Source organism: Hoplias malabaricus, chromosome 12 (assembly GCF_029633855.1).
Source record: "Hoplias malabaricus isolate fHopMal1 chromosome 12, fHopMal1.hap1, whole genome shotgun sequence".
NCBI lineage: Eukaryota > Metazoa > Chordata > Actinopteri > Characiformes > Erythrinidae > Hoplias > Hoplias malabaricus.
The window spans coordinates 20,983,116-20,997,005 of NC_089811.1; the positions used below are offsets into that span (position 1 = coordinate 20,983,116).

The 13,890-nt window shown below is 38.4% G+C and overlaps 2 protein-coding genes across 5 annotated transcripts in view; one reads left to right on the forward strand and one right to left on the reverse strand.

Moving 5' to 3' along the window:
- Window positions 1-13,890, forward strand: part of caska (calcium/calmodulin-dependent serine protein kinase a) — a 291,466-nt gene that overhangs the window by 197,518 nt on the left and 80,058 nt on the right. The window lies entirely within an intron of this gene.
- Window positions 9,080-12,971, reverse strand: LOC136664057 (probable G-protein coupled receptor 82). The gene is made up of 2 exons (XM_066641089.1): window positions 12,935-12,971; window positions 9,080-10,336 (listed from the first exon to the last, which is right to left on the reverse strand). Exon 2 carries the CDS (start codon window positions 10,303-10,305, stop codon window positions 9,139-9,141), a length of 1,167 nt encoding a protein of 388 aa, XP_066497186.1. The 5' UTR covers window positions 10,306-10,336; window positions 12,935-12,971; the 3' UTR covers window positions 9,080-9,138.

The following is a 13,890-nucleotide window of genomic DNA, read 5'->3' on the forward strand; positions in this document are numbered from 1 at the left end:
CTCGACACCCAAAACCTCCAGGTCTCTGGAGCTGTGTGACTGCAACACTGCCTGCTACGCCATCATGCCTCCATGAATAAATAGTTGCAAAAGAAGATCAAATCATCAAATATTTTCTGTCCAGATATGCTTAAATAAAAAGTAAATAAAATGAACAAATAGAATAAAACTTAAAAGTAACACCAAGTGAGGTATACTTGGTGTATTATAATGCACAGGTTTCACAAGCTCAGCAGAACGGCTCTGAAGTTAAGGTTCCCCTCTAAACGTGTCGCTGGGTTTCACTGGAATAAACTAAGATTCTAAGAATCAGGAACAGAAGCGGTTCAAGAACCAGAGTTCTTTTGGTGGAAAAGCACTATGGTTGACAGCAACACATCAGTGTTTCGATTGGTTAAACAAATCTCTCGATCTGATTGGTCCAGTACGAAGCTTTCCTATTGGTCCATCAATTGTCCGTCAAAACAGGGTCTTAAATCCACAACTGCAAAAAGAGATTCACACACGCAGCAGAGAAGGTGAAAGTGTGGATTTTTTCCACCTCATTCAGAAACTCCCACTGTCACATTTGAAACCTAAAAAATGTTTGCTCTGACACATTTTATGCCGTTTGAGAAGGTACTGATTCACACATTCACGACATTTGATTTACAAATGCAAATGCAAATTAAAAATGATTTCTATACATTACAAATATTTTTTCCACATTTGTGAATATAAATTATTATTGTTATTGTTTTAAATGTGTGCATTCCAATACATTTGTGGATTTTAATTTTACATGGGTGTAGTTGCTCAAACGCTGTTACAAATTCCGTTACATCTGTGAGTATTGTTTTACAAGCTCAAAATCTTTTTGACACTTTTTTGACTCCATAAAAACAGGACTTGTGATGAACCCTCAGTTTACATTGGTTTGTTTTTACAATAAACAAGACGCGTGCAAAGCCAAAGTTCACACTTACCATAGCACCCTCTAAATTTGGCAGCGAAGCTTTCACACTAACCACCACACAGGCATGCATTACGGGTTTTTGCACTTTCTGTTACTTTTAGCAGTTTTCTCTTACTGAGCATCAGTTATAATTATTGCTTTCGAAAGATGAGGATCTGTTTTGAAGGAAATTGAAGATTTTAGTTCAGCAGAGAAAGCATACTGGGTCTGCATCTGGACTGAGTAAAAACACTAAAGTGTACGCATGAGCTACCATGTATAAACCCAGTTCAAACCCTGGCAGAGTGAATTTATTCATTTCTAATTAGGACTATAAACTGATATTTAATAATATTTTGCATTGTATGAACACCAAAAAATGTATTGTTGTTTGTTAAATGACTTTATATTTACATGTAATGGACAGCAATAACTAATATCGTTTAGTCATTCAACAACAAGATTATAGTTCTTTATGTCTGCACATTACATTTATTTAAAACACTGTGAAGATCAAAATTTGAACCTAATATAATGAGTCAAAGTATAATTGCGAGTGTAGAACTTTCTCGTCTCTTCGCTTGTGGTTGAAAATAGTTGTGCATGTTGACATCTACAGTTGAGTCATGAATGTGGTCAGGAAATGCGAGCTCATCAACTCTACAAAACCAAGTCCCTGGTCGTCTTCTGACTGACAATTTGTGTCCTGGAGTAATACTTGAGCACTCAGTTTCAGCTCCCTGCCAAGTTCATAAATGTCCTGTGCTACTTCCATGCAGATATGTATTTTCCCTAAGAATATCAGTAGAAGAGGAGCTTACAGCCTGAAGCCTTACAGCTCTCAGTTTTCCTTTCTCATGACACATCCTCAGGATCAAGTGTACAACCTTGCCATGGTTGCCAAGTAGCAGCTAAATGGGGTTATTTTGATTTTCCAAGCAAAATCTGAGAAATTAGCCCCCGAGCGGTGCACCTGTTTAAGCACTGGTCCTAGCACGCAGGTACGTTATTGTTCACTAAAGCTATAAACAGTGTAAATGTATCTTTAAAGGTACAACAGTTAAAATCCAATTGTGTTTTCTAAAGGTACATTACATTCTCTTATCAGAAGGAGAGGTACAAATTTTAAGATTTCATCATAGAACTGTGTAATATAATAATAATAATAAAAAAAAAAGTCCTGGAGATGAAATGGTGTATATGAAATCAACACCTTGTTATTTATTATACAATTGAAGGTACTGGATATGTACCCTTAAGGGTGCCACCATATTGGCAGTTTTTTTTTAGTGTGATTGTGATTTTCATCTAAAGTGATGCCACAGCATATGCCAGTGTTCATCTTTCCAGCTTGGTAGCATCGGTTGATTGGAGGAGACCCATCAAGTGGATGAAAGTGGATCAAGTAAAAAGGGGGAAAAAAAGGATATGCATGCTATCTAATGTCTTTGTTTTATACTCTATGCCTATAACCAATGCCTGACATTGTATGTCTGTCTCTATTTTTTTTATATAGTCACAAAAAGTATTATGCTTAACAATCAATTCTGCACACCATTCCTTCCTTTCAACACTCATCAACACACACACTGGGGAGAACAGCAGCCAAATACATACAGTATACTAAGAGCCGGTCTAGTCTCTCCTGGGGCCCTGGGGCCAGAAGGAACATTTTGATAAGTGGCCCTCCTACCTGAACTCTGAGCCAAAATGTGACCTTTTTTTGACAGTTGCACCTGACTCTTAACTAGTACTCTCCCTCTTGTATTGGCTTGAGAATAAACAGCCAGCCATATACAGAACAAAATGAGGTGTAAACAAACAATATTTATTCAAAAAACAATATATAAAGAAACAGTTTTAACAATATTTTTCTTTGTGATCAGCCCTCCAGCATCAAAGTCAGCATTTTTCTGCTTCTGTAACAGCTGCATTCCTGGAATAGAAGAAAAAGTGGAATAGAAGAAAAACAAGCAAACTTATCTGTTTATACTCCAGCTTGCAGTTTGTGTTACCTAAAATGCTGCAGTAGTTTCATCCAGGCGCCTGTAACTGCTTCACTGTTTAAAGTGTAACAAAAATGTCAAATATGCCAGTGTTAGTGTGATTGTGTGAATATAGCAGCAGCATTTGAGGTGGAGCTGAAACTCTGAAGAACTCAGCTTAGCACTTGGAAAAAACTTCATAATTTTTTTAATGAAGAATGAAATAGTAAACAACTTTTATACGGTACTGGTCTGTATGAAGAAGATTTAACAAGTACTGGACAGTATAAAAACATTGGTATGATGTTCAATATAATGTTCAAATTTCTGCTTCAGAGTTTGGTTCTGTGACACTGCAAAGCTTTTAAAGTCGTGGAGAGCAGCTGTGCAGGGGGTGTCACCTCTAAATATATTCTCATGGCGATGTTCATAGACTATTATCTATTAACAATCCAACCTTGATAAGAATAGTCACAGGTTTACCTTACAGGTTTAACTCTTGTGGAGTCTTTTTTTTCCTCTTTTCATTTGCTGAAGGATAGTTTCTCTTCATCTTTTGATGATACACAAAACTCTCCCTAACTTGAGATGAGGTGGCCTTTGTTAATTTGCGTGGTCCTATACAACGTGCATAGTAAGCACATAGGGTGGTCCGGCGCTAAGTATACTCTCAACAAGGAACGACTGTCCAATCATTAGGCAATGCCTTTGCCTGACATGAAATTTATGACCTTGAGGTCATGTACGTCTGCTCCAGAGATTTATTTATTTATTTATTTATTTAGAAGTTTGTACTACTTTTTTGTCCACTGTTGAATGTTTATGTCAGTGACTGCTGCACCTCAGAGTAGCAGAATTCTGTAAATAAAGGTGCTGTTGAAGATTTCATTTATGTGTGTTTAATATTGTATGTGAGATTGAATGGAGTGCTGTGCAGGTCATGATAACCATATATATAGCTTTTTTAATACCTCCTGCAAGAGTAGTGGACCTCAGGTGTTTCTTTTCCAGTGTCAACTCATTATAGGACAGTATGCATATGTAAACATATACATATTACATATATTCATATATTTCGTACTGTATATATATATATATATATTCAGTTGTTTTCTGACTCTGTTAGACTCTGTTTTTTTTTAAGATGCTTAAATTCAGTTATGTTGTAAACACCAACAGATAACAGATGTCATTCTCTGTGATACGAGGTGAAAAGAACCGAGTGCAGAACGAGTGTAATTCTCCCACCACTTGTGTTACATTTTGTAGTCAACATGGTGGGCGGTATCACATTGAGTGTAAAGGTTGATTTGCATACTGCATTTACAGCTCATTTGTGGCCCTGAAAACCATCAGAGCTAGGAGCCCAAGTAGCTAACAGCCCACAGTCTGGTAAACTTGCAGAGAAATGTTCTAGTTAGATTTCTTTTGGCCTTTCATAAACCCTTCTATTCTGCTATTTTGTTCAATTTTGTGAATTAGAGGCTCTGTGACCTTTAATAAATGAATAGTGCACGATGTTGTAGCGATTGCTATGATTTGCACGTTGTCTTCCCCCAAATGTTGATTTGGAGCTGTGTGAAATCTGCATTATTCCAGCATATTTTGGAGCTTTTTTGTGAAAATCCTTGTTAGAAAGGGGCTATTTTTCAGATGTATGTTTCTGACAGTCCATTTCAGGACTCAACTCATCATAAAGAGATAAGAGGTAGCCTATATTTTGTTCACTTTGCTAAAATTTCAAATATTTCCAAAGAAGTTGCACAACAGGGAATGCAGATTGGGGGATTATACCCCTCTAGCCAACCCATGGCACTGGACATTGAGAACTTAACATCTTGTACAGCTGCTCCAGCGCCTGCAGTTCTATAGGCAATGCTTGTCTATAGAGGTTGTGCCCCACTCCATCAGAAAATCATACACTGGGATTAAACTAGGCCTTGGTTAGTCACACAGCTTTGTCCTGACAATGTCAACAGTTAAAGGGACACTTCAGTTCCCATGGTAAAACGGTGGCGCAGCAGGTAGTGTCACAGTCACGCAGCTCCAGGGGCCTGGAGGTTGTGGGTTCGATTCCTGCTCCGGGTGACTGTCTGTGAGGAGTTGGTGTGTTCTCCCCGTGTCCATGTGGGTTTCCTCCGGGTGCTCCGGTTTCCTCCCACAGTCCAAAAACACACGTTGCAGGTGGATTGGCAACTCAAAAGTGTCCGTAGGTGTGAATATGTGTGTGAGTGAAGGACTGGCGCCCCCTCCAGGGTGTATTCCTGCCTTGCGCCCAATGATTCCAGGTAGGCTCTGGACCCACCGCGACCCTGAATTGGATAAGCAGTTACAGATAATGAATGAATGCTATTCATATATATAAGTTGTTATGTGACATATATATTATTTCACAATGTAACTTTGCAAAATGAAGTTCAATTTATGTCATGTTTAACATCTGTTGATATGTGAATTATTGACATATTTTCTCTGAATATTTCTGACTTTCTCATTTTATTCTCTGAACGTTTTTTTCTTTTTTTCAATGTCGTGGCCCTAAAACTCAGTGGTGCATATATAATTATATTTATTGAATATAAGCTAATCAAAAACTGATGCCTGCTTTTAATGGTACTTTTTACATGCAAATAGCTTTTTTTGCTTGTTGTTGTTTTTTGCTTACTGTATACAAGACTTGAGCTACTCAACCGTCTATAGTCCCACCTGCAGGATTCTTCTCTTTATTATGTGCTATACATTTTCAATCAGACAGATCTGGAATGCAGGCTGGCCAGTCAAACACAAGCAGTATGTCTATGAAGCCACAATGTTGTTCCTCATGCAGAATGAGTCCTGCTAAAATAGAAATTTAGGTTTATTGTTTTGTGGTCTTTTTCATCTTTGGCACATAGAATCTGACAATGTTTTTTCAAAAAACACATTTCAGGTAGTGTCACTGTCACACTGTCAGGCTCGTGGAGTGGACTAGCTGAGGTGGACGCACTCGCTAAAACACAGTACTTTATTTACAAAGAATATAACCAAACAAATACAGACAGACTTGATAACATAACCGACTTAGATACGATACAAAGCACGAATGACCAACAAAAGGAAGTGAAGGAAGGGGACTTAAATACAAAACACAGATGAGACGCACCTGAGACAGATAACAAGGGGGCAGGGTAACAAATGAGACAAACGAGGAGGCGGAACAAAGGCGGGACTAGAACAACAACAAAACAAAGCCATGTGCTGGGATCGAGCACATGGTCGGGAAAACAGACATGACGAGATGAGGGTGTGACACACACAGCTCCAGGGTTGCTGGGTTGTGGGTTTGAGCCCCACTCCGGGTTGACTCTCTTTGAGGAGTTGGGTATGTTCTCCCTGCGTGTGCTTGAGGTTACCTCCAGGTGCTCCGGTTTCCTACCACAGTCCAAAACCCCAATTTGGTAGGTGGATTGGTGACTCAAGTGTCCAATGATCTGAGTGAATGTTTGAGTGTGTATCACCCTGCTGGCACCCCCTCCAGGGTGTGTTCCCATCTTGCACCCAGTAATTCCAGGTAGGCTCCAGACCCAGAACTGGATAAGCGGTTCCAGACAGTGAATGATGAATGAATAAATGGTGAAACATGATCCATCGCTTTTTGCAAAGACTAAGTCTTTGGTGGATGCTCCTTTTATACTCCATCCTGATGACCTCACCTGTTGCCAGGTAAACTTGGAATTGTTAAATTTTCCAGAACATTGTTACTTGTCCAGTGTTATTTCACCTCTGTCCCAAGGTTTTTGGAGTGTGTTGCAGGTGTCACATTGAAAACACTGAAAACATTTTTTTTTATGTTTATCAGATAAATAAAAGTTTAAGCAGTTTAACAAAGGTTTCTAGTTTTAACTGCATTTTTACAAAATGTCCCAACTGTTTTCTTAAAATGTATGGGTGACTTTGAAAAATGTACATTAGTCTTTGATTATTGGCACTGGAAAAATAAAAACACAGATAGAAAAATTTGAGTGGCACTGAGCTAAAAAACATTAACATAAACCAAAACCAAAGTTAGTCTCAGCCAAACAAGTAATCGCAAAGACATACTTTACTTGTGTAGGAACAGAGTTAATCAAGTTTTTATTGGCTTTTGCAAGAGCTAATTAAGCCCAATGAAAATGGAAGTTAGCTATGATGCCGTGCTTGCTGAATTTGCAAAACTGAACTTGCAGTGACCTCATCTTTCTGTCAATCAGAATACCCGTCAGATGCACCATTTTCACTACCGAAAGCCCAGTAAAGCTTTTGTAAGAGTTGAGTCCCACAAAGGTGTCATATTCGTCATTCTGAAAACACTGATGCCCACTCAGTTTCATTTTTGATACAAGAGATGTACAAGAGAGTGTGGCACATGAGCATTAAAATATTGGAGCTTGGAATTGTTCATGTGCTTGATTTCATTAATATTAGGTTTTATTTCAACTCCAAGCATGTGCTATATTAGATAAATAATCGAGATATCAACAGGAAACGTGATTTTTTTTTATCTCTGCATAATTCAACTCTAGCCTTCCAAAGTGGTGCTAAATAAAAGCTTTCTGAATAGTTCACGGCAGTACAGTGGTGCAGCAGTGGTGTCAAAATCACACGGCTCCAGGGACCTGTAGATTGTGCTTCATGTCCCACTCCGGGTGACTGTCTGTGAGAAGAGTGGTGTGTTCTCCCTGTGTCTGCATGAGTTTCCTCCGGGTGACTGTCTGTGAGGAGAGTGGTGTGTTCTCCCTGTGTCTGCGTGGGTTTCCTCCGGGTGACTGTCTGTGAGGAGTGTGGTGTGTTCTCCCTGTGTCTGCGTGTGTTTTCTCCGGGTGACTGTTTGTGAGAAGTGTGGTGTGTTCTCCCTCTGTCTGCGTGTGTTTTCTCCGGGTGACTGTTTGTGAGGAGTGTGGTGTGTTCTCCCTGTGTTTGCATGGGTTTCCTCCGGGTGACTGTCTGTGAGGAGTGTGGTGTGTTCTCCGTGTCTGCGTGGGTTTCCTCCGGGTGACTGTCTGTGAGGATTGTGGTGTGTTCTCCCTGTGTCTGCATGGGTTCCTCCGGGTGACTGTCTGTGAGGAGTGTGGTGTGTTCTCCCTGTGTCTGCATGGGTTTCCTCCGGGTGACTGACTGTGAGGAGTTTGATGTGTTCTCCCTGTGTCTGCGTGGGTTTCCTCCGGGTGACTGTCTGTGAGGAGTTTGATGTGTTCTCCCTGTGTCTGCGTGGGTTTATAATATAATAATAGATAATGAATGAATGAATGAATTGTTCACACTTGTGGTGTTTGAATGCATTTTAATGCCTATGAAAGCTTTCTCACTAAATCTTGCTACATAAAGTTGCTGCCTTAATGCCTGAGGTATTGAATGTATTTACATGCACTTAATACTCAGATGAATCAGATTTTTTTTTTTCTGATTAACGCGTTTACATACACTTGGGAAATTAGATCATCAACATTACACATAAAAACCTTGAAGACATGTCTCTGCTCATTGGTGATTCAGTTCACTGCTGATAGACACCACAACCATTGCGAATAAATCTGGGTAAATATCAAAATCATTTCACATCAAACCGAATCACTTTGTTTACATGTTCATGACTGAATTGTTGTAAAAGAGTTTAACAAGACTAGACAGTGAATAATTACATATAAAATGTTACAAAAATACAGCATATCTTTACTGTCAAATGTCAGCTTCTTAACTTTCAATGAAAGGAAATTAAATGAAAGGAGTGTTGCTGTGTTCAAAGGATGTAGTAAAGTAAAAATCCACAAAATTGGAGATGCATGTTCTACACTGGACAACAAAGATTTGTTGGTAACATTCATACTGAAATTAATGCTTGAGTAAATTGTAAATGGGCACAACACTATTTCCAATACAAGTAATTTAAGCATGTAGTTAAGAGTGGAGAAGATATGCTGATGAGTATTATAATAGCTTATAATTATATATATATTGCAGATTGTATTCTTTAAAGCTGCTGAATGCAGCTTCCTTCAGGCCAGTGTTTCACTGAATGAATGCATCGCTTTAGACCACTTCCCCATGAGGACTAAGAGCACCTATTAAATACATAGGAACTGATGCTCCCTCTGACTTAAACACAGGTCAACAAGTTGTTTGTTCAGCATTTGTTATTGTTTTCACATATTGGAAAGTCCCAACACAGGGCAAGATTCATGTTCCACCTGCATTTGACTGCACTTACAGAGTGACGTCATGTCCATTCTGTGGGTCTTTTGGGTGGAAGTTGACCTTAAGTGTCATGGGACTTTTTGAACAAGCTGACTGACCGTTTTCCAGCATGGTCTTGGACGACTGGCTGTCCTGTGTTTTTGGGCTCCCTCTGAACAAACGTTTAGTGTACTTTCTGAAGGTGTGGTCCAATAGGTAGTACATAATGGGGTCTGTGCTGCAGCGTAGAGATGCCAGGCAAACTAGGACATTCTTAATCTCCACATATATGGACATGGGGTGGCATTCAGAAGGATGTTCCCCAGGCATGGCATTCACTTTGGCTAAGTGGATGAAAACAGCCTTGTAAATATGGTATGGTAAAAGACAAACCACTAGCACGATTTGGATGACCACAATGTTGCGGAACACCCTGGAGTAGACCCTGTGTTTGTCTGAGATGGCTGAGTTATTTCGGGACCTGTAGAAGTGCCTGATTACAGCTACGTAGGCACTTAAGACCACAAGGAGACAGAGAAAGAACACAATGATGCCTACAATGGCAAAAGCCTGAGAACCAGACTCACCAACCTCCACCACAAGGCTGTAACACGCCTCTTCGTCTGCACTCACTTTTTCAGTCTCCTTCAGTGAGTAAATCACCACTGAGGGTATTATCCCTGTGGCCACAAAGGCCCATGTTCCTAAGCACACACCTAGGGCAAAGGTAGCGTTGCGCAACTTGCTGAAGAAGACACCAGGCAAGAATTTTATGCACCTGTTAGGACGTGGTCCAGTGCCGTGCTGGATGAGCGTGGCAAAACGACTCATTGCCAGCCAGGTGAGGATGATCATACTCACTCCAATGTTGGTGTGGAGAACCGGAGTCAAGACGTTTATAGCCAGCTGACACACAAAGCTTCTTGCTAACCAGGTGGTGCCAAGAGCGTAGTAGAATGCGATGAAGGGCATGCTGAGGCACAGCATCATGTTTGAGATTCCCAGGTTGATGAGGTAAATATGAGTGGGGGATTTGCCTGAAATCTTTGCCCCGAAAATCCACAGGGAGAGAATGTTCCCAAAGATTCCTGTCAGGAATATGGCTACGTAGAGGATGGGGAGGAACAGATGAGTGGTGAAGGTCTGACACAAGCACAAAGAAGTGTTAGATGAGGCTGAATGGGAACAGACTGCCATTGGACCTCCAGAGGCTGGGATCAACAGTGTCCTAGAGGAAGGAAAAGAAGAATTATTGCTTTTGAAATTTTTATTTTACAATCCTTGTTTAACAGCTAGGGTTAGAGTGCTTAATTAGCTTGTTTCCTGTATTTGGATAAAAGCAAGTTCAGGAAAAAGGTCATAGGAACAGGAACAGAATGTCATTACAGTAAACACTAGGTACTAGTTAAAACTAGGTACTGGTTGATGACCTCAAAAAATCCTGGACTGTCATGGGTAGAGATTTGGAAAGGGTTAAACCAACATATTATATATATTCCAATGTTAGAATACTTTTGTCTTTGAGTAAATATACACATATAGCTCTGATAAATAGCTTTTTGAAGTATCTTTTTATTATTATTTAGTTTTGGCAAATATATAAAGCTGAAGCAGTAGACTCTCACCGTGATGGTATGTTTCATTTTCACTCACATAGGCCCCTCAGTGATAGGTCTTAGTACCTTTAGCAACATTTCGTTCTGGGTAATGTACTTTACTGTACGCTGTCTGTAGTTTTAGTTTTTCTAATCTTTTTAATTAACCCCAGCTCCTAAAATGATAGCTTCTTAAATGGTCAGTATCTGGGACTTAAAGCTCTGGGGGAAACTGAAGGTTTAATAAAATCTTTCTTTGAAGAGGTTTCTTTATACGCCCCCATCCTATTTATTAAAGTTGTTTGTTGGGCTCCATTTAATCACTGGCACACTTGTTGGGAGATTGGGAGCTTTCACAACCATCTGTAGCCAAGTATCCAAGAACCCTTAATCGACTTGGCCTGCTCTCTACTCCTCATTACTCAGCACAGCTCTAGTTTACTGAAAGCATACCCTACTGATATATTTTCCAAACTTTAAAGTCATATTTTGTCTGGTTTTGCAGCCAATAAGCATTACTTATTACTTACAACTTCTTACCCCTGCAACATCAACTGCTGTCAACTTTGGGACACTGCAGTGTAATCAGATTACATGTTGTTGGACCATGGTTATCCAAGCCTAGCTGCATTTAGTATTAGAGAGGTCACTTGTTCAAAAGGTGCAATAATATTTCTTCCTTACGGTGCCTGTCAAATTGACTTATATAAAGGGTTAATATTTATTTTCAAGTCCAAGGATCAAATAAATTTTAATCGTTATTTGATAAAGACTTTGGAAATAGCAGCTGGTCTTCACATTTTACAATTTTTTTAATGTATTATTATTATTATTATTTTAATAACCTACCACAGAGATGCTGTTTCTGGCTGCCTTTTCACTTCTGGTTTAATTGAAGTGGTTTATGCTTACAATTTATTACACCTCACATGCTATTAACAAAAGCAACCTGATGATGTGTAGTAAAGCAATTACACAGATTTACAGCCATGGTTCCACAAAAGTCAACACATTCTGTAAAATTGAATAAAAACAAGAATCTGTGACTTGATAATACTCTTGAAGCTTTATTAATCACAAAGGTGATAAAAGCACAAAAATGTATACAAGGATTTCACTGACCATCTTAATTGTATATTGTCAATACAAACCCATTTTCAATTGGATATCAGCAGCACACTCCAAATATTTGAGACGGGGCATGTTTACTGCTGTGCCACCTCACTTTTCCTTTCAATTACACTGTTTAATCATTTGGGGACTGAGGACACTAATTGTTAATGTATTGCTAGTGCAGATTTTAGATTCAGGATTTCTCAGTTTCCTGAATCGCTCACCGTATGATGTAAAATAGATGGTGAAAGATGTATAATCTTCACAGTGCTATCTTATAAAACATTATTTTTGTGGTATGAAGTCTTACAAGATTTTGCACAAAATTTTAAGCATTTACTGGATGTTCTTTTTACACCATTTATATTCACCTGGTTAGAGTGCAATGTTTCAAACTGTGTAATCTGAAAATCTATAAATATTTTCGAGTGTGCTGGAAGCATCAAATGCTAAATGTGTTTCAAATTTACAAAATATTATCAATTTACTCACCCATAATCCTATTTCATTATTAGAATTATTATTAATATTAATTATTATTAATTATTAATTATTATTATTATTGTTATTGTTATTTTACTCCCAATAGAAGTAGCACACATTGATTTCAATGAATTGTACAAAAATCATACCTTTAATATCAACATTTTAAGGCTCAATCTCTTACACTTTTTTGTAAAAATATATTTAATATAATGTTTAATTGTACAGTGTTAAGATTCTCCTGTTCATTTAGTTTTGTGATCCAGCTGTAATTGATATTAAAGTCAGTGTGCTAAAAAACTGCAAAATGATGTTACCTTGTATCTCAAAACCAGAAAGCTTGTTAGGACATTAATAAAATACAAGACTTATTTCAAAGTCATTATGGAGCATTTCTAGCAGTCCATCCATCATGACTTTTAAACAGAGTTTAGCAACAGCTGACTTTCTCATTAGAAACCAAAAATGTGAAACAGAGATGAAGATGCATGGTTTTGGTCAGACAGGAACAATATATCAAGCACTTTCATCATCTAGAGCTGAACAAGTACTCGGAACCAGGTAGTATTAGAAAATTATTTAAAAAATTCTTCATATTATGGCAGTATTTTATTCTTTAATTTATATCCACTTACTGTCAGACGCTCTGTGCTGTTCTGTTTGCTGGTGTCCTCTTTCTGGAGATAAGAGGATGTGGACTCACTTCTCGTAAAAGCTTCTCCACAGACATTAACGGTTTACAACACGCTTGTTTTTTTCTAAAATTACAAACCCCTCGCCTGCAGTTCTCTAAAGTTTATCACTGTCCTTCCACATTCTGTTGAACTAGTCGGCCATAAATATGCTATTCATAAATGTTTTTCTCCTCAGTCTGCTACCTCTGACACACATTGAGGCTCTAAAATGCCTTATGGGTTGTATTAATATCATTCATGACACCTTCACCTACACTTGTCATGACAAGTGCCATAATACGCAAACAGTGATGATATATAAACTGTTCTTGCTCCCTTAATTTCTATGTAACATTCATGTAAGAATGTGGGTGTTCATGGCCCAGTTTAACTGAAAATCGTGGCCCATTTTAGCTGTTTTTTTTAAGCTAAAATGGGCCAGTATCTACAATGATCTTTTTTCACAAAAATGTTTCTTTTTAAAGTTCATTTAAAACGAGCTAGAAATGCTGTGTTAATGAACATTTGTCTTTGTTGGTAAGCTTACTTATAATTGCTTTATTATCCTTATTGCTTTCCTCTGTCAGGCTTGCTTACCTGATTTACTTCATGTAACACCCTGCTCTGCCCACCTTAACAATCTATTGGTGTGTGTTAACAAGTGTTGAAGCAACAATGCAAGATAAAGTGTTAAAGGGATATGACGCTCTAACCTTATCAGACCCATTGACCTTCATGGCCTCTTTTTCGCTGATACCACTCTATCTTAAGTCCCATAAATAGTAAAAAAATAAAAACAATAAAATAATAATAATTATTATTGATTAGACACAGAAAAAGATCACTCTTGTTGAATCAGTTTGACTTGAAAACTCATCAGAAAATATCAGTATCAGCTGGCCTAGGTTCTATGTCAA

What these genes read in the sequence shown, in the direction of transcription:
- LOC136664057 (XM_066641089.1), bottom strand. Translation starts at nt 10,305, where the DNA reads ATGGCAGTCTGTTCCCATTCAGCCTCATCTAACACTTCTTTGTGCTTG.